Genomic DNA, 19,219 nt, shown 5'->3' on the forward strand with positions numbered 1-19,219 from the left:
TGCACGTGTCTTCCATTTTAAAAGTAATAAATGAAAGGGAATCTTCTTACCGTATTGACCCAATCATGTATGGCTGTGCCAGTTGAACCACAATTGCACCACTTCCTAGCTGATGACATGTATAGCCAGAATCCCAATCATAGTTCTTAGTGTCCCCATTCAGCAAGGCATTTCGGCTCCGACTGACTCCTTCAATCACGCTGGCACAATCAGCAATTGTTGCAACGTTCTCCATGGGAACTGTGAATCCAACACAAGATTCAGCATCAAGATAAAGAAGCCAAATATATCCCACCAGTGTGCTATGAACAAAATTAATTAATTACTATCAATAATAAAATAGAAATTAGAGCATCTTGATTATCTCAAGATATGAACACATTTCCATGCCAAATAGCTTTCAAAAAAGATGAACCTGAGGCTGGAACAAACCAAACCACATGTAGCAATTAACCCTAAAGAATTTTATTACAAAGAAACATGATACCCCATAAAATATAGAACGGATAAATACATTGTGAAATATTACTACAGTGGGAAACCACACAGTAGTTGAGATTAATTAACTACAGCTATATCCAAATTGATTAATCAGAAAACAATGTTGAGTGAGAAAAGCAAGGCACAGAAAAACACAGTGCATGAGTTCATTTATACAAAGCTTTTTAAAAAGGCAAAACTAAAAATATAATTTGTTTAGGGATACATATATAAATGTAAAACTAAAAAGGAAATCCAGGGAATTATTACACAAAATTCATGATCATTTGTATGAGAAAGAGGGAGATGAAATCTTGGAGGGACACCTACCAATGTGTCCAAACATTAATTGATTTCATTTCCAAGATGAAATCCTGGAGGGGCTTCAAAACTACTGGTTTTCTTCTATTCTCGTGAGGCGATAGGTACATAGGCACTTGTTTTATTAGTATTCTCTAAACTGTATATATTTATTACACTTAATAAATGTAGTACGTTTGTTTAAAGAAGCATGACATATATAGATTCAGTATTTTAAAATTCATAAAGCAGGAAAACAATCCAGGACATGGTACCAATCCCTTTGCAGAATATACAGTTGCCCTCGGCCATGATTCATTTCCCTTTTTTGTCTGTTTACTATTCTGAGCAATTCAACACATACGCTCATCTCTTTGTTCATGAACTGCTGCATTCTGAAACACCAGCTCTGTTTTGATTCTGTGTCTCTCTATATACTTCAAGTCCACATCCACCTGTTCATTTACAAAAGTCTAGGGTATCCACAAAATGATATAGCTGTCCAAAAATGATGTAGATTCTCTAAACGCTGAGAAGAGAATGATAAAAGGTGAGAGCCTTTTAAGTCCACTGGGACCTTTTTTGTGCATTTACTAGTGCTGCGATTTTCTTCAGAAATTTAAATTATTTAACCTAAATCTACAATTAACCTTAGCTACTTACATTCAAGATGTGTAGCTTACTTTACAAAATTTTAAAATGGCTTGAAAAAAAGACAATTTCTTATTAGATATATACTATACTTTTCAGTATAATATTATACTCTATGCAAAGAGAGAGGGTGAGCAGTACTACTATCATGCCAAAACATTTCTAACTTTATAATGATGCAGAGTAAATAATCTTCCATGTATCTTCTAAGCAATGCATTAACTTTTCAAAGGTGGGCATGCCTGTACTCGAGCCCTCATCTACCTTCACTACTTGCTTGCTCCCTCATCTCATATACCTTCACTGCTTGCTTTGCTCTCTGTAGATAAGGACAGCCATCCACAGATAAAGAAGAGAGGAAGGGAAGGAGGAAGGGAGAGAGACTGGATTTTCTGGCCATGAATCCCTTGACTATGAAGCTTAACTCTAAAGCAATAAGCAGAATCTCTGGTAAAGTAACCTGTGAGAGCAGTGTACTGGCAGAGAAGGGGCTTACAGAAAAGCCCCCCTCTGACTTTGAAAGGAGAAAAGATAAAGGACTATATTTAGAGGCTAAGTCATGGTACCTCCATCTCATGGAAAAGGGGAAGTGTTCTGTGATTTGGAAGAGAGAACTAAAGGAAGTGGCACAAGATACACAATAAACTGAGCTGAGACATAAAATCACACTGTAGGTAGCTTAAGCTGCAGTAAGAGACAGCCTCCATTCTCCCAGGTGCTTAAATAGCACACATTTATTTTTCACCCACACTATGCATTCAACGATGATCAGCAAGGTGACTCTGAGCATTGCATCATGCAGGGAACCTAGTGACGGAAGCTTTGTATTGACTGATATATGCTTCTTCAATCACAGCGGCAGTGAGAAGGGAGTGAACTGGGCACTGGCTCTTAAAACTCCTCCCCCAAAGCAACACACATCACTTTGCTCATATTTTGTTCACTAAGGCAAGTCACAGGGCCTTACCTAACTTCAAAGGGGTTAGGAGAGGCCTAACTTGTGTGCCCAGGAGAAGAAGGGGAATATATGGTCAACAATATTAACGTCTACAATAAACATTAAACCAGGATGAAGGAATGTTCAATAGCCAGATAAATCTAGTTCATTTGTGTAAAGTATATAAAATATTTCAATGTATAAATATACCAAAGGGACATTTAGATTGTTACCATTGTTTTCTTTGTGATTACAAACGTGTCTTCTTGTGTACATAGGTAAGAGTTTCTTCAAGGAATATGTAAGACATATATATGTATATATTTACACACACACACACACACACACACACACACACATACGGAAGTGGAATTACACTTGTGGCTATGAGTTACCTCATTGGCAGGATGTCAGTCCTTTCTTGGTTAATGTTGAGTTGAAATATTTAATCTTTTCCTATATGATTTGTGTTTTCCCTTTCTTGTATATAAATTCTTTCCAACCCCAAATTTATAAAGATATCTCCCTATATTTTCTTCTAAAAGTTCTCAAACTTTGCTTTTCACGTTTGGTTCTTTAATCTATTTAGGATTTATTTTTGGTATGCTATTAAATACAGATCTACTTTCACCTTTTATTCATAAGGTTAGCTAATTTCCCCAGCACCATTTAATGAACAGTTCATCGCTTTCCTCCACTAATTTATGTTACTTTAGTCACGTATAAAGTTTTCATACGTATCTAAATCTCTTTTTAAGATCTGTACTCTGTTTCCTTAATTTGCCTAGCCTTGTGCCTTTACCGTATTGTTTTAATTACTATAATTTTACAGTATCATAAAATTTGACAAACTGAACACCTGTCTTCCCTCTCCTTCGCCTTCTTCTCTGTTTTTCTTCAAAATTACCTTAGATATTCCTGGCCCTTTCAGGAGAATCTTGTGTTTTGTTTAAGTTTTCAAATATACTAGCATAAAGGATTCTTCAATATACGCAAATCAATCACTGTGATACACCATATTAACAAATTGAAGGAGAAAAACCATATGATCATCTCAATAGATGCAGAAAAAGCTTTTGACAAAATTCAACACCCATTTATGATAAAAAGCCTCCAGAAAATAGGCATAGAGGGAACTTACCTCAACATAATAAAGGTCATATACGACAAACTCACAGCCAACACTGTCCTCAATGGTGAAAAACTGAAACCATTTCCACTAAGAACAGGAACAAGACAAGGTTGCCCACTCTCCCACTATTATTCAACATAGTTTTGGAAGTTTTAGACACAGCAATCAGAGAAGAAAAAGAAATAAAAAGAATCCAAATCGGAAAAGAAGAAGTAAAGCTGTCACTGTCTGCAGATGACATGACACTATACATAGAGAATCCTAAAGACTCTACCAGGAAACTACTAGAGCTAATCAATGAATCTGGTAAAGTAGCAGGATATAAAATTAATGCACAGAAATCTCTGGCATTCCTATACACTAATGATGAAAAATCTGAAAGGGAAATTAAGGAAACACTCCCATTTACCATTGTAACAAAAAAGAATAAAATACCTAGGAATAAACTTACCTGAGGAGACAAAAGACCCATATGCAGAAAATTATAAGACACTGATGAAAGAAATTAAAGATGATACAAACAGATGGAGAGATATACCATGTTCTTGGATTGGAAGAATCAACATTGTGAAAATGACTCTACTACCCAAAGCAATCTACGGATTCAAGGCGATCCCTATCAAACTACCAATGGCATTTTTCACAGAATTAGAACAAAAAATTGCACAATTTGTATGGAAACACAAAAGACCCCAAATAGCCAAAGCAATCTTGAGAACGAAAAACGGAGCTGGAGGAATCAGGCTCCCAGACTTCAGACTATACTACAAAGCTACAGTAATCAAGACAGTATGGTACTGGCACAAAAATAGAAATATAGATCAATGGAAGAGGATAGAAAGCCCAGAGATAAACCCACGGACATATCGTCTCCTTATTTTTGATAAAGGAGGCAAGAATATACAATGGAGAAAAGACAGCCTCTTCAGTAAGTGGTGCTGGGAAAACTGGACATTTACATGTAAAAGAAAGAAATTAGAATGCTCTCTAACACCATACACAAAAATAAACTCAAAATGGATTAAAGACCTAATGTAAGGCCAGACACTATCAAACACTTAGAGGAAAACATAGGGAGAACACTCTATGCCATAAATCACAGTAAGATCCTTTTTGACCCACCTCCTAGAGAAATGGAAATAAAAACAAAAACAAACAAATGGGACCTAATGGAACTTAAAACCTTTTGCACAGCAAAGGAAAACATAAACAAGATGAAAAGACAACCCTCAGAATGGGAGAAAATATTTGCAAATGAAGCAACTGACAAAGGATCAATCTCCAAAATTCACAAGCAGCTCATGCAGCTCAATATCAAAAAAAACAAACAACTCAATCCAAAAATGGGCAGAAGACATTTCTCCAAAGAAGATATACAGATTGCCAACAGACACATGAAAGGATGCTCAACATCACTAATCATTAGAGAAATGCAAATCAAAACTACAATGAGGTATCACCTCACACCAGTCAGAATGGCCATCATCAAAAAATCTAGAAACAATAAATGCTGGAGAGGGTGTGGAGAAAAGGGAACCCTCTTGCACTGTTGGTGGGAATATAAATTGATACAGCCACTATGGAGAACAGTATGGAGGTTCCTTACAAAACTAAAAATAGAACTACCATACCACCCAGCAATCCCACTACTGAGCATATACCCTGAGAAAACCATAATTCAAAAAGAGTCATGTATCACAGTGTTCATTGCAGCTCTTTTTACAATAACCAGGACATGGAAGCAACCTAAGTGCCCATCAACAGATGAATGGATAAAGAAGATATGGCACATATATACAATGGAATATTACTCAGCCTTAAAAAGAAATGAAATTGAGTTATTTGGGGTGAGGTGGATGGACCTAGAGTCTGTCATACAGAGTGAAGTAAGTCAGAAAGAGAAAAACAAATACCGTATGCTAACACATATATATGGAATCTAAAAAAAAAAAAAATTGTTCTGAAGAACCTAGGGGCAGGACGGGAATAAAGACGCAGACGTAGAGAATGTATCTGAGGACACGGGGAGAGGGAAGGGTAAGCTGGGACGAAGTGATAGAGTGGCATGGACTTATATATACTACCAAAAGTAAAATAGATAGCTTGTGGGAATCAGCTGCATAGCACAGGGAGTTCAGTTCAGTGCTTTGTGACCACCTAGAGGGGTGGGATAAGGAGGGTGGGAGGGAGACTCAAGTGGGAGGAGATATGGGGATATATGTATATGTATAGCTGATTCACTTTGTTATAAAGTAGAAACTAACATACCATTGTAAAGCAATTATACTCCAATAAAGATGTTAAAAAAGAAAAAGAAAAAGAAAGCAGTAAGCCTTGATGTGGGACAAAAAAAAAAATCCTAATATACTAGCATATAAATTTTCACAGTATGTTCTCATTATCATTCCAAATATATATATATATATATATATATATATATATATGTATAATTTTTTTGTGTGTGGTATGAGGGCCCGTCACTGTTGTGGCCTCTCCCGTTATGGAGCACAGGCTCCGGACACGCAGGCTCAGCGGCCATGGCTCACGGGCCCAGCCACTCCGCAGCATGTGGGATCTTCCTGGACTGGGGCACGAACCCATATCCCCTGAATCGGCAGGCGGACTCTCAACCACTGCGCCACCAGGGAAGCCCCCAAATATTTTTATTTGTACCTTTTCTTTCTTTTTTTGTCAGTCCTATACATGTTTGTCTACTACATTAGTGTTTTCAAAAAAACAATTTTCAATTTTGCTGATTATTTTCTTTATTTCCTACTTCACTAAATCTGCTCTTTTTATTATTTCTTCTTTCTATTCCTTTGGATTTATTCTATTTTTTTCTAAATATCTGAAGCAAATAATGAGCAAAACATTAACTTTTCTTTTTTTCTAATAAATGCATTTAAAGCTAATACTTTACCTCTAAGTCCTGCTTTATCTTTACCCTTAGGTTTTAATATCCAGTGTTTTGAAGAGTATTAGAGTCAACTATGGTGTAGAATGTTCCTCCATCTGGGTTTTCTGACATAAAGTGTTTTAAAAGTTGATTGCATCTAAGTTTTTTCTAATTTCCATTAAGATTTTTGTTTGCTTCACAAATTATTCATAAGAATGTTTTTTAACTTTTCAAGTTTTTGTTACTGATTTTTAATTACACTGTAATGTGGATAAAAAGGTGTGGTCTGTATGATACTGACTTTGTAGAATTTGATGAGATTTGCTTTTCTGTGGTCTAGTTCATGGTTCTTATAAATATTTTACATGTGCCTGAAGAGAATGTGTATTCTCTAATTTGGGAGGTGTATGGTTCTATATATATCTACTATATCAAACTTACTGAGCTGTTCAAATCACTTACATGTTTATTAATTAATGGGAGAGGTTTGTTCAAATTTCCCACTATGACTGTAGATCTGTCAATTTCTCCTTGTAATTCTGTCAATTTTTGCTTTATGTATTTTGAGAACACATCATTTCGTGTATATTATTTTAGAATTATATCTAACTGGTAGATTGAACCTTTCATCATTATGTAGTGTAATTTTTTATCTCTAATAATCCTTTGCCCTAAAATCTACATGTTCTGATGTCAAATAAATATAGTGCCTTTATTTTGGCTACTGTTTCCTTAGCATCACTCTTCTATTTTTCTGGTCTCTTGTGATAACATATAACTAGATTTTTGAAAAATTCAGTGTCCTTTGTCTTTGAACTGGCAGATTTACATGACTTATATTAATTGTTATTACTGATGTATACTAATTCACTTTTTGAAAAAAAAAATTATTTATTTTAGGCTGTGTTGAGTCTTTGTTGCTGCACACAGGTCCCCTCCAGAGGCTGCGATAGGGGGCCACTCCTCATGGTGGTGTGCGGGCCTTCCACTGCAGTGGTCTCTCCTTCTGCAGAGCATGGGCTTCAGGTGCATGGACCTCAGCAGTTGTGGTGCCCGGGCTCAGTAGTTGTGGCTTGTGGGCCCCAGAGAGCAGGCCAGGCAGCTGTGGCACATGGGCCCAGTTGCTCCACAGCACGCGGGATCCTCCCAGACCAGGGCTCAAACCTGGGTCCCCTGCATTGGCAGGCTGACTCCCAGCCACTGCGCCACCAGGGAAGTCCCATTAACTCACTTTTATTTCTACTTACAAGTTTTTTTTTCTCTGCTGCTTCCCCCACCTCTCTGTCTACTCTGTTCCTATTTTCTAACGGATTGAATTTCCTTTATTTTCCCCACCAGCTATCCCTACTGATTTGATTGGGAAGTTATATGTTCTATTTCTATTCTTTTACTAAATTCTATATATGCATACCAGACTTAACAATGCCTAAAATTAAAAATCACATATTCCCTTCTCCTGAACAATATAAAAGATCTTAACACTTTTTCATACAAATCATCTTGCCTCTTGGCTTGCTATTCTTACCTAACATTTTACTTCTACCTTGTTTTAGACTCTCAAAATCAGTCATCATTATTATTATCTCATACAGCCAAAACTTATTTATTCACATTCACCAATTTATTCACCTTTACTTTTTTTATATCTTCCTTTCTTCTTGGTTCAACTTCCTTCTAAGACACATTCATTCAGCAAAGTCTTTACTTGAAAGTATATTTTGCCACCACTCTTGAAAAATAGTTTAATTGGGTATAGAACTCTAAGTGAAAAGCTGTTTCTCCTCAGCACTTTTAAGATATTATTCCATAGTCTTCTAGCTTCTACTGTTATGTCTGCTATCCCTCTAACTGCTGCAATTTGTTTTTTTCTCCACAGTTAATTTTAAGGATTTCTTTTTGGTTTTAGTGTTTTGCAATTTTACTATGTTGTATCTAGATGCAGACTAAATTTATCCTGCTCAGGACTGAATATAAGCATTTATGGCTTTTATCAAGTCTGGAACATTTTAACCATTATTTCTGTGAGTATTGATTCTCCCTCATTTTCTGTTTTTTTTTTCTTCTAGAATTCCCATTAGACCTCTGTTGGAACTTCTCATTCTATCCTCTCTACTTCTTAACCTTCCTTTCATTTTTTTCCTCTTTACCTCTTTTTGAAGCATTCTGGGTAATTTCTTTAAATTACTGTTTGTGTTCACTGCTTCTCTCCAGGTGTGTCTCATCTACTGTTTAACCTGTCCACTGAGTTTTAAAATTTCACTGTCAAACAAAAACTACCCAGTATTGAAAATAAGTGAACTGAAGCTATGTGTATTAGCAAGGGTCAATCTTACAAAGAAAGTTGGTTAAGAAGAACAAGTCAGAAAAATACAAAGCGTACAATTCCACTTCTATTGTTCAGTGATAGACACCTAGTGAATCTCACCTATGTGGTGAGATTAGAAAGGAGAGCTAGGGAGTAGTAAACACAAATTCAGATGAATGGTGACCTCCGGATAGGAAGATAGCAGGGATGTGCTGTGGGGGGAACACACAAAGGGCTTTAAAGACTTGGTAGTGATATGGGAACATATGTATATGTATAACTGATTCACTTTGTTATAAAGCAGAAACTAACACACCATTGTAAAGCAATTATACTCCAATAAAGATGAAAAAAAAAAAAAAAGATTTGGTAGTGTTCTATTTCTCAAGATGGGTGGTGAGCATGTGAGTGTTCCTGCTCTCCAAACTTTACATATATGTTCTTTATGTTCTTTTCCACAAATGGAATATTGGTTATTTTTTAAATTCCACAAATGTTAATACTGTTTTTATGAAAACCAGAAATATGGCAAGTAATTTCAGAGGGTTTGAAAGGATAAACCTTTTAGGATTCTTTACAATGCTGATGTGCTCTGTAGTATCCACTAGGTCTTGACGGTTGTCCTTGTTGACTCTCCCTGAGTTTATCAATTTCCTCCTAAGCTACCTTACTGCTTCACAATTTTATCCCTAGATGATCTGATTTTAACTAGTCAATTAATGCAGCAGCATCAGAGATGATCATAAAATCATTAGTGATATGGTTTAAAGCTCTTCGGGAAAAAAGCCTGGGATAAGCACTCAGAATTCCTTTTCTAAAGACATATTTAGAAATATTTATTAAAGAAGATTCTTTCAGTCTCCAACATTTTCTCTAAGCAAAACTGCCCTAGTAATATCACCCTCTGACCCTCTGGAATCTTAAGGTAGTCTAACATATGCTACATTAAAGAACTTTGCCTTCTTGGGACTTCCCTGGCGGTCCAGTGGTCAGAACTCCACACTTTCACTGCTGTGGGTCTTGGTTCAATCCCTGGTCGGGATTTTAAAAAAAAGAACATTTCAAAAACAAAAACAAAAACAGTGCCTTCTTAACAAAAAATCCTATATCTATGTGCTGGAGAATAGTATTCCATGGTTTCCACTTTGATCTTGACATCATCGTTCATTAATGTTTTTCAGTCAAAGTCTGGATCTACAAAGGGTGCCCAACACAGATGAACATAGACACATATAATACACAGAGATAGACTGTATTAGTGAAATCTACACCAACTCCCAAATTTCCTTTCAAGAAATTGCTTTTGCTAGAACTCTATTAGCAACTTGATAAGCAACTGTACTTATTCCATCAGGTAGAAAATCAGATCAGCACTTTTCTTAATTCTCATTCCTATGTTTTAAACAATGAGTCAAATTAACAATATAACGACCAAATGATGCCAACGGGTGGAAAGAAGAGAAGGATAGGGACCTGGGCACAAACCCTGTGGATAAAGACTTTCTGTAAATGACGAAGGTGAGACCATAATTCCAGCACGGGGCCAGTTCTTAATATCCAAACCAGTATTTCAATCTGATCTAACTTGACAATTGGAGATTTAGCATGTGAGTGTCATAAGGGCAGGAACTTCTGTTTCTTTTTTTCACTGCTGTATTCCCAACTGACAAGAAACAGTGCCTAGCGTACAGCAGTTATTAAATAAATATTTGCTGAAAGAATGAATCAGAGCTGGAAAAGCATGCGTATATAGGTGTGGCCCTTAACATAGCTCCTTACCAAAAGCTAGAAAATCTAAAAGTTACTGAATAAAGCAGAAAAAACTGCTTTCTAAGGGAAAGTTTTCTTCGAAAAGTGAAGTGTGATCAATCTCTGGGTCTTGACCTAAACATTAAAAAGAAAACAATTATGCCCACTGCAGAAGAGCTGCTTTATAAGCACTACGTATACCCTTAGCTCTCTCAACTTCTCTTCCCCTAAAACTTTGTCCCACATACAGAAAGACTGGTCACTCATGGTAGACTGAAATATTTTCTGATAGGGAAACCATTTGGGGGAGAACAGGAGGAAGAGGAGGAATGTATATAATAACATGACTTGTAAAGACTGTAGAAGCTTTTTTATGCCTGACAGTATTGCTATCTGGTTATAGTCATACTATAAGAGTTCTCAGAGAAGAGGTCTGTCCTAAATGTCACCACTGGGTTTACTAATATAGACCACTTCCTTCATTTCAGCAGGAAAAAATTCTGTTATTAATTCTTCTTCCTAGAAACACAAACCTCAGCCTGCCTAGTTGGACTGCATAATAATTACTCAATGGTTTGAATAAATCCTGTGGTCTTTTTTCCTGGGAAAAATTAGAGAGTGATTCTAACTGACTGCAACGCACAGAAGGTGCCATACTGTTTTTCTTCCCATAGGGGCCGGGCCACGCCCCATTTGAATGTTCATTACCGTCTTTCATATGTGTCTGATAAATTTATTAAAAACACCATCTGGATGGAGCTCAGCTTTGTGCTGTATTTCCAGTCTTCCAGTTTCCTCCCTTGTCCCACTGGAATTTCTGCCCCAATTTGTGTCACTTTGTTTACAAAACCATATTGCCAAAGCCCAGCATCTCGCATCTGTCTCTTTCTGGTTTTCCTTTGCCATCCTTCAGCTACATACCTATTACAATAGCCTGTGCTAGGAGCAAAGGGGAAGTGCCTGGGCAGAAATTACTTTTCCCCCTCTGTGCACATAGCAATTCTGCTCAGACAAATTTAATTTGCTGCTTCTGAATGCAAAAATTGCATGTTAACAAAGTGTATACATTCTGCAAGTGTATGAATATTGGGATGACTCACACTGTGGGGAACTGCAGAAAAAGTGATCTGAAAACAATTGTACTGTCCTCTGTTCTTACACAGCACCAGGGTGGCCAACAGCCTGCCTGTAAATTTAATTTAGGAGTAATAAATTTTTTAAAAGGCAGTATTACTTCACTAGGACATGACCTGAGGGCCACCTGTACCAGCTATATTTAAAGATAAGACTGACATGTTATTTAACTGTCTCCAGAGATCACCTTTGAGAGATAGGGGGAAAAACCCATTTGAAACAGTTTTTAGAAGTGAAATAGCACTTAGCCCTTAACAGAGGATTGTCATCTTCAAAAACAGTGCTTGATACAGCAGAAACTAACACAACAATGTAAAGTAATTATACTCCCATAAAGATGTTTAAAAAAAAAGAAATAAACAAGTGAGCAAGTAAAAAAACAAACAAACAAACAAATAGTGCTTGTGTTGGGCTTCATGCAATGTTTCCCTAGCTGTTTTCATTGCAAATTGTTTTCTAATAGCACAGTGGTTCACGCAGCCATCAAGTACTTAACAGTCTCAGGGAGATTCTTCTCTGTTGCCAAGATTTTCAGTTACAAAATATTTCCTTCAAAAAGACAACTAGGACTATCAGCTTAAGGTCACATCTAGATATTCCCCTACAGACCTACACTATTTTTTTAAAGGGGGACTTACCCTAGGGGCCTATCCACAGGCCTACATAGGAACTTGTTGCTGACCAGGCAAGCTTCCAACCCAACTGCAATCCAACCTTCTGTCAACTTACTCTAAAGGGAAAAATACTCACAGCTGTTATGTCTGAACAGCTGTAAATGAACAATAGCTAATTAGAGCACAAGCCCATTTTTCTTGGAAACTATCAAAAAGCTACAAAAATGTATTCTGCAACACTGGCACTAAGTTACATTCATTCCTGGTTTTATCTATCAGGTTAAAAAAAAAAATCAATTTCCTTGGTGCAGCCACTATGGAAAACAGTATGCAGGCTCCTCAAAAGACTAAAAATAGAGCTGCCATATGATCCAGCAATCTCACTCTTGGGCATATATCCGGACAAAAATATAATTTAAAAAGATACATGCACCCCTATGTTCATAGCAGCACTATTTACAATAGCCAAGACATGGAAACAACCTAAATGTCCATTGACAGATGAATGCATAAAGAAGATGTATATATATATACAATGGAATACTACTCAGCCATAAAAAAGAATGAAATAATGTCATTTATGGCAACATGGATGGAACTAGAGATTATCATACTAAGTGAAGTAAGTCAGAAAGAGAAAGACAAATACCATATGATATCACTTATATATGGAATATAAAATATGACAGAGTTGAACTTTTATGAAACAGAAACAGACTCACAGACATAGAGAAGAGACTTGTGGTTGCCAAGGGGGAGAGAGGGTGGAAGAGGGATGGAGTGGGAGTTTGGAGTTAGCAGATGCAAACTATTATATATAGAATGGATAAACAACAAGGCCCTACTACATAACACAGGGAAATAAATATATTAAATATTCTGTGATAAACCATAATGGAAAAGAATATTTAAAAAAGAATGTATAGGGCTTCCCTGGTGGCGCAGTGGTTGAGAGTCTGCCTTTCGATGCAGGGGACATGGGTTCGTGCCCTGGTCCAGGAAGATCCCACATGTCGCGGAGCGGCTGGGCCTGTGAGCCATGGCTGCTGGGCCTGTGTGTCTGGAGCCTGTGCTCCGCAACAGGAGAGGCCGCAACAGTGAGGGGCCCGCGTACCGCAAAACAAACAAACAAACAAAAAGAATGTATATACATATAACTGAATCACTTTGCTGTACAGCAGAAATTAACACAACATTGTAAATCAACTATATTTCAATTAAAAAGAAATCACTTTTCAATCATATAGTATATCACATTACATTGCTGAAGAAAACCCTTTAAACTTTTCCTTTCCAAAATATGCCCCGGTTCCCAGCACCGTGGAAAGGCTGCTTCCTAACACAATTCCAAAGGATTCAGTCATGACCATCTCTCCATATCTGCAGGGGAAGCCCATGGGAAGAAACCAGACCTTGCCTTTTCAATGCTGGTGACCCATTCCTCTGAGCCTCTTTTCCTTTTTTCTTTGTTTTCATTTTTGTCTGTTTCAGTCAGTATAATCTGTGTTCTCATCATTCCTGTTATAGCTCCAATTCTAAACATCACCAACGTTGCCCAAATCACACACCCTATCTTGAGATTATAAGGACGTTGACAATCATGCTGGGTTCTATTTAGCCAGTGACAGGAAGAGGTAACACTTTTCCAAACTTTAAATGTGGCTTTCCCTTCTCCCAAAGTATGCAAACTTTATAACTTTAGAAAGTTATAGCTCCAAACATGTTTCAGAGAACATGGCAGTTTATAGAAGACGGAGGTGAGAAATCAGAGGTGGTTATTCCCAGGGGCAAAGGTGAGGTGGGGTGGGGTCAGTGGATGCCAAGTAGGCATGTTCACCAGGATTAGTGAATTCACAAAGCACCTTCCAGAACTAACTGCTTAAGAGGTTTACTCTCTTATCTGTAGTTTTCAAACTCCAGCATTCACGCTGGGGGTTTTAGCTGTGAAAATCTTCCGTTCAAAAAGACCTTAAAGAATCAAGCATCAGATGTTTAACAGCGGTAAGCACTGCAGCGAATCAAAGGGGGATTCACTCTGCAGGTGAGGCCTTTAAATTTAGGACAAAGGAATTTCCAGATGTAAGAAAAAAGATAGCCCAAACAGCTAACTCTGTGTTTGAACTAATAGGCAATATCTCATTGGGGTGACTTTTTTCCTTTACTCTGGACAAAATCTGTCAGAGAAAGACTCTACATCTGCCCCCTACATCACGACAAGTTATTTAAGCTGATATGGGGAAAAATACCTAACATACAAAAAGTCACTGAAATTGGTTTTGCAAGTTTAGGAAACCCTTTCTCCAAAAAATTTATAAGTTATAATGTAAAGGGCATCTTTTTCTATGAGTAGTATAAGAGTTTTACATGGATTTATTTTTCCTTATGTCCTAAAAGATGTTGATATCAACAGAGTTATTTTTGTTCCACACTAGTGGTTGAAAGGTCTTCTCAGGCCACAACAATTTTGTAACTCAAGATCAGAGATGTCACCACAGCCTTGGGGGAATATTTCTCATTCGTGTTAAGCATAGAACAAAGATGTACAAGAGTTTTTTAAAAGGTCCACAAAAGAAGCAGTGGTTTGCACAGAAATGTTTGTGTGTTTTTTTTAAACCATCCCTTTAACAAAGTAGTAGCTCTTCTCTCTCTCTCTCTCTCTCTCTCTTTTTAAAATTTTTGTCATTTTAAGCTGGCGGATGTATCTGGTTCAAACTTTAAGTCAGAATGATTCTGAGATAATGGATAACTTGAGTCTTATGATCTTGAATGACGGTCCTTTAAAATGTATCAATAAATATAAAATTTGAGATTTTACTAACAATAGTTATCAGCAGTGAGGCAATCAAACATTAAGTGGAATCCTGTACATTTTACAGAAAATGTCCCAATCAGATCTGTGGCAAGTATGCTCCTACAGTTCCACTTTGGCAGAAACTGCCTGCCACAGATTTTGGAGGCAGAGAGAAAAAGGTGGGAGATGACACCAAATTCTCACATGTTTTAGTTCCCACAAAGCATCCTGGATTGAACTGTGTGAGAAGGAAAGAATCTCTGAGAATCTCAAGGGAGCAAGACTGGAATTCAGAAGAAACATACAGGTAAAGGTGAGTCTTAACTTCTGAATACTGAGCTTTCAGAATTGAGACTCTGTAATCAAATCCCACAGGATGCCTGAGGGAAAACTTACCTCCCTGGGCTCTCCCAGTTTTAGCCTGAGGGGCCAGCCCAGGGCTGTGGGGAAGTTGAGCAATCCCCTGGGTGAGACTGAGGTTTTGCTCCCTAACAGGCGAACTTGGGGTCCCTGGGGAAATCTGTCTACCTAGCTTCAAAGACTGACAATCAAAGTCTTGTAAGTTCCCTGGAACAACTTTACTCATACTCCCTAAGTAAAGTAGTTATGAGAAAAAAAAAAACTCAGGAAAAAGTACGATTTACACTACCTCTGGAGGCCAAAGTTAATCTAGATTGAAGAAACAGAATCATGCTATGTTTTCCAGTAGGCTTACAGTGTATGATGAAATGAGTCTTGTCTAAAATACCATAAAAGGCAGTTTAAAAAGCACCTTTTGCTACTACTCTCAATTAATTATTCTTCTAATGGTTTACACTTAGTGCTTTGGGAAATGAAAAATGGGTGTGAGTATTTTTAAACAGAAGTTTATTATGAATATTCTGGGACCTGTCAGTTAGGAAGTATCTTATTTCTGAGCTCTAGCTCTCTTTGCATCATGTCTCTATACTTTAATTCTGAGAGGAAAAACGTTTGCTACCCTCTGCCTGCCTTCAGCTCGAACATCCACTGGACCAAGGCAATGGACTGGAAAGCAGGTGCCTGAGGAACTCACCTCAGTTCTGTAAACCATGCCCTAGGCAATCTCGAGAAGGCCATTTAACCACCCCGTGACTCAGTTTCTTTACCCATAAAGAAAAGAATCCCTTCCTCCTTCTGCCTTCTTATGAATATTGAAAGAATAAATTAGATCATGTTCACAAAAGCATCCTGAGATTTTCAAAAAATCACAAGATCCAGGCTTGGTGCTTCCCTAGTCACAAAGGGCCAGGCTTTCCCCACATGGTATGGGTAGGTGGGACCAGCATTTCAGAAATCTGGGTATTACACAAGAGGTGAGACTTTTATTCTCATGAGTCACCTTGTAATTGTAAAAGGATAGGAAGCAGGGAAAGGAAGAACCAATAACAATTCTACTGACCAGCAAAAACCTATTAGCACCCGCTAGTGTAATATGCAGCTGGCAGTTTCAGAAAAACCAAGAAAGCACTTCCTTCTGGTCGATATTTGCTGGGGACAGCAATTTCTGACCTACTGAATCAGATCAAGATCATGGGAGTTATTAGACCAAAGAAGTCTCTTTGTGCTAACAGGACAGGGGGTGGGGGGGGGGGGGGGTCTCCTTTCATTAAACAAAGGGGTCTGTCCACAACCTGCCTTCTAGGATAGTCACCGCTTTGAGGTTTCATGAGCTATCACCATTGAATGAACAAATCAAAACGCATTAAAAAAAAATCACAGACACAAATAGGCTTACAGTTTACCAGTGATATGGACAGTGATAAATGCCACATGGGTGCTCTACTCTTCTTGGGTGAAAGCAGGATGGGGGCCGGGGGAGGGGAGGGGGAGAGGGAGAGGGAGAGGGAGAGGGAGAGGGAAGGTTCCCTACAGTATTTAGATGGTCTTCAAATTTTCATAATTTCCTTAGGGTGTGCTCGTTGCCAAGTTGACAGATGTCGCTGGAAAAACCTGTACTATTCTGAAGAAAGGCTAACCTTTCAAGAAGGAGAGAGGGGGAGGGAGCCAGCGCACCAGTTCGGAGAAGAGATGACATTAAGCTGGACAGCAAGCTACCCTTAGCAAGCTGGATCTTTGAAAGGCTGTGATAACACTGCCAAGGAGAACTGTCGGGGAGAAATCTCATTTCACCATGGTTTTCCTTGCCATGAGTTTAAATTAGTTTGCGGGGGGTTTTTTTTTTTTTTTTTTTTTGCGGTACGTGGGCCTCTCACTGTTGTGGCCTCTCCCGTTGTGGAGCACAGGCTCCGGACGCGCAGGCTCTGGACGCGCAGGCTCAGTGGCCATGGCTCACGGGCCCAGCCGCTCCGCGGCATGTGGGATCTTCCCGGACCCGGGCACGAACCCGTGTCCCCTGCATCGGCAGGCGGACTCTCAACCACTGCGCCACCAGGGAAGCCCTTAAATTAGTTTTTAAAACTAAACACTAGATGCCCTAGACAAGTCACTAATTATCAATTATTACTTTTTTAAACCACCAAGACTCCGATGCTAAGTTGCACAACATTACCCTAAAAGAAGTCATGGCTACGCCATTTTATACTCTCTCCTAAGCGTTTACCCACTTTCTTTTTCATTCACTCTTCCTGGTTGTACTTTATACATAAAGAGAAATGGGTTCTTCAGAGAAGACTGCCAATGATCTTATCCCAGACTTCCCCGCTGGGTGCAAACATACGCGCCTCTTTCGCTTGCTTGGCCCTTTACATTTCCTAATGAGAGCCTTTCAAAAGAGGATCGAGAACGCTGAGTATTAATTTAAGGGACAAAATGGTAGTTTAGCAAAGCCCCAGTCCCCTTCCACCAAATAAGAGGAGAAAGCACGTTAGGGTCTCCTTGTTTGAGATCTTCAGCCTGTAGGTCAGCCAGTGCAGCCAAATCAGCATTTAACTGATCAGAGCTGGGGCTGGGGAAGGAGGGGAAAGCCAACGGCGCCCAGACCTCCCTTTGCAGCACATATGCCTCTGTTCTCTTCCTGAGGAAGACCGCATCTCCTTTTCACCTCCAAGATAGTTCTCTTGCATTCCCAACTGTAAGCCTCCCACTCAAAAATCCACATGCTCTTGTTCATTAATGTGACCATTAGTCATTTTTTCCTGTGCCCTGGGTACACCCAATGCTTTTATCAGCTCTGGTAAGGAGAGACTCACCTAATGTCTTCTTATGAAAGGCAGATTACCAACCTACCCATTTAAAGATTAACAGTACTGTGCCATAAGGAAAATTATACCTCCAGCTTGAAAACCTGCAATTGGGGAACAATTTTACAGGATCATATTCATTTATATCAATTATCTTGTTTATCAAAGACAATGAAACCCAAACTGGTAGTAAAAAGGTACAGAGTGCACTGTGAGGAATAATTAGGTCTCACCCTCCTGGAGGCCGATAGCCATTTACCACTTCACTTTGGGAGGTGATGTTTACAGTGTCTGTTTTATAACTCCCTTCACATTAACTTTCACATGTCAAAAGCAGGCAGTTAATTGTATATTATACAAAATGTCACATATATAAAATACTGAGATATAAAATTATTATATCCGATCTACCATAAGAAATCCTGCCTTTTAGATTTAATAGCTTGTCAGGCTCTGGATCTCAGCTTAACTCCCATTATATGGACTGTGTTCGCCAGGTAGCCCCTGTCTGACGAATAAACTTCTTTGCGTGCACTGTGTCCTCAGCCAGATGAGAAATAAAAATAAAATGATATGACAATTACTATTACAGTTTAAAGTAATATGTACTAAGAAGAATGGGAGATATATGAGCAGCAATGTCACATGTTCTGATTTCATTCCAGCTCTGAGAACAAGATTCAGAGAACCATGATGCAAAGCTTATCAAAGCAGTTTAAACTGAAGAGATTGAGTGTGCACTGCCCAAGTTCTTTAAAGCCACTGGGTGTTCACACCAACAGCCTGTGTCTACCCCAGAATCTCTCTATCACGAAACTACACACCAGCATGAGAATTTCTTTTCAATCACCTGCCAATTTTGCAGAGATCAAATCCTCTCCCTCTGCAACCCACTATTCCAATCTTGCCAAAACCAACCCTTCTGGCAATCTCTTTGTCTGCAGGCTCAAAGAACCCAATTCTCCTCTAGACCCACAAAGATCAGACAGACAGGAAAGAGAAGAGTGTAGCCAGAAAGAAGGGAGGAAATACAATAAAGCAGTGTGTTTCTATGGGGAAGGAAAGGAGA

The 19,219-nt window shown here is 38.4% G+C and overlaps 1 protein-coding gene across 5 annotated transcripts in view; it reads right to left on the minus strand.

Annotated features, from left to right (window-relative positions):
• BTBD9 (BTB domain containing 9) overlaps window positions 1-19,219 on the minus strand; it is a 411,686-nt gene that overhangs the window by 105,158 nt on the left and 287,309 nt on the right. For all 5 annotated transcript variants that reach the window (XM_027127128.1, XM_027127127.1, XM_027127130.1 and 2 more), the window contains one exon: window positions 51-240. In XM_027127128.1, the coding sequence (XP_026982929.1) occupies window positions 51-240 (190 nt within the window). The remainder of the gene's footprint in view (window positions 1-50; window positions 241-19,219) is intronic.

The sequence above is a fragment of the Aethalodelphis obliquidens genome, unplaced genomic scaffold (genome assembly GCF_003676395.1).
Source record: "Aethalodelphis obliquidens isolate GAN/ISIS:26980383/991018 unplaced genomic scaffold, ASM367639v1 scaffold31, whole genome shotgun sequence".
NCBI classification, from domain to species: domain Eukaryota; kingdom Metazoa; phylum Chordata; class Mammalia; order Artiodactyla; family Delphinidae; genus Aethalodelphis; species Aethalodelphis obliquidens.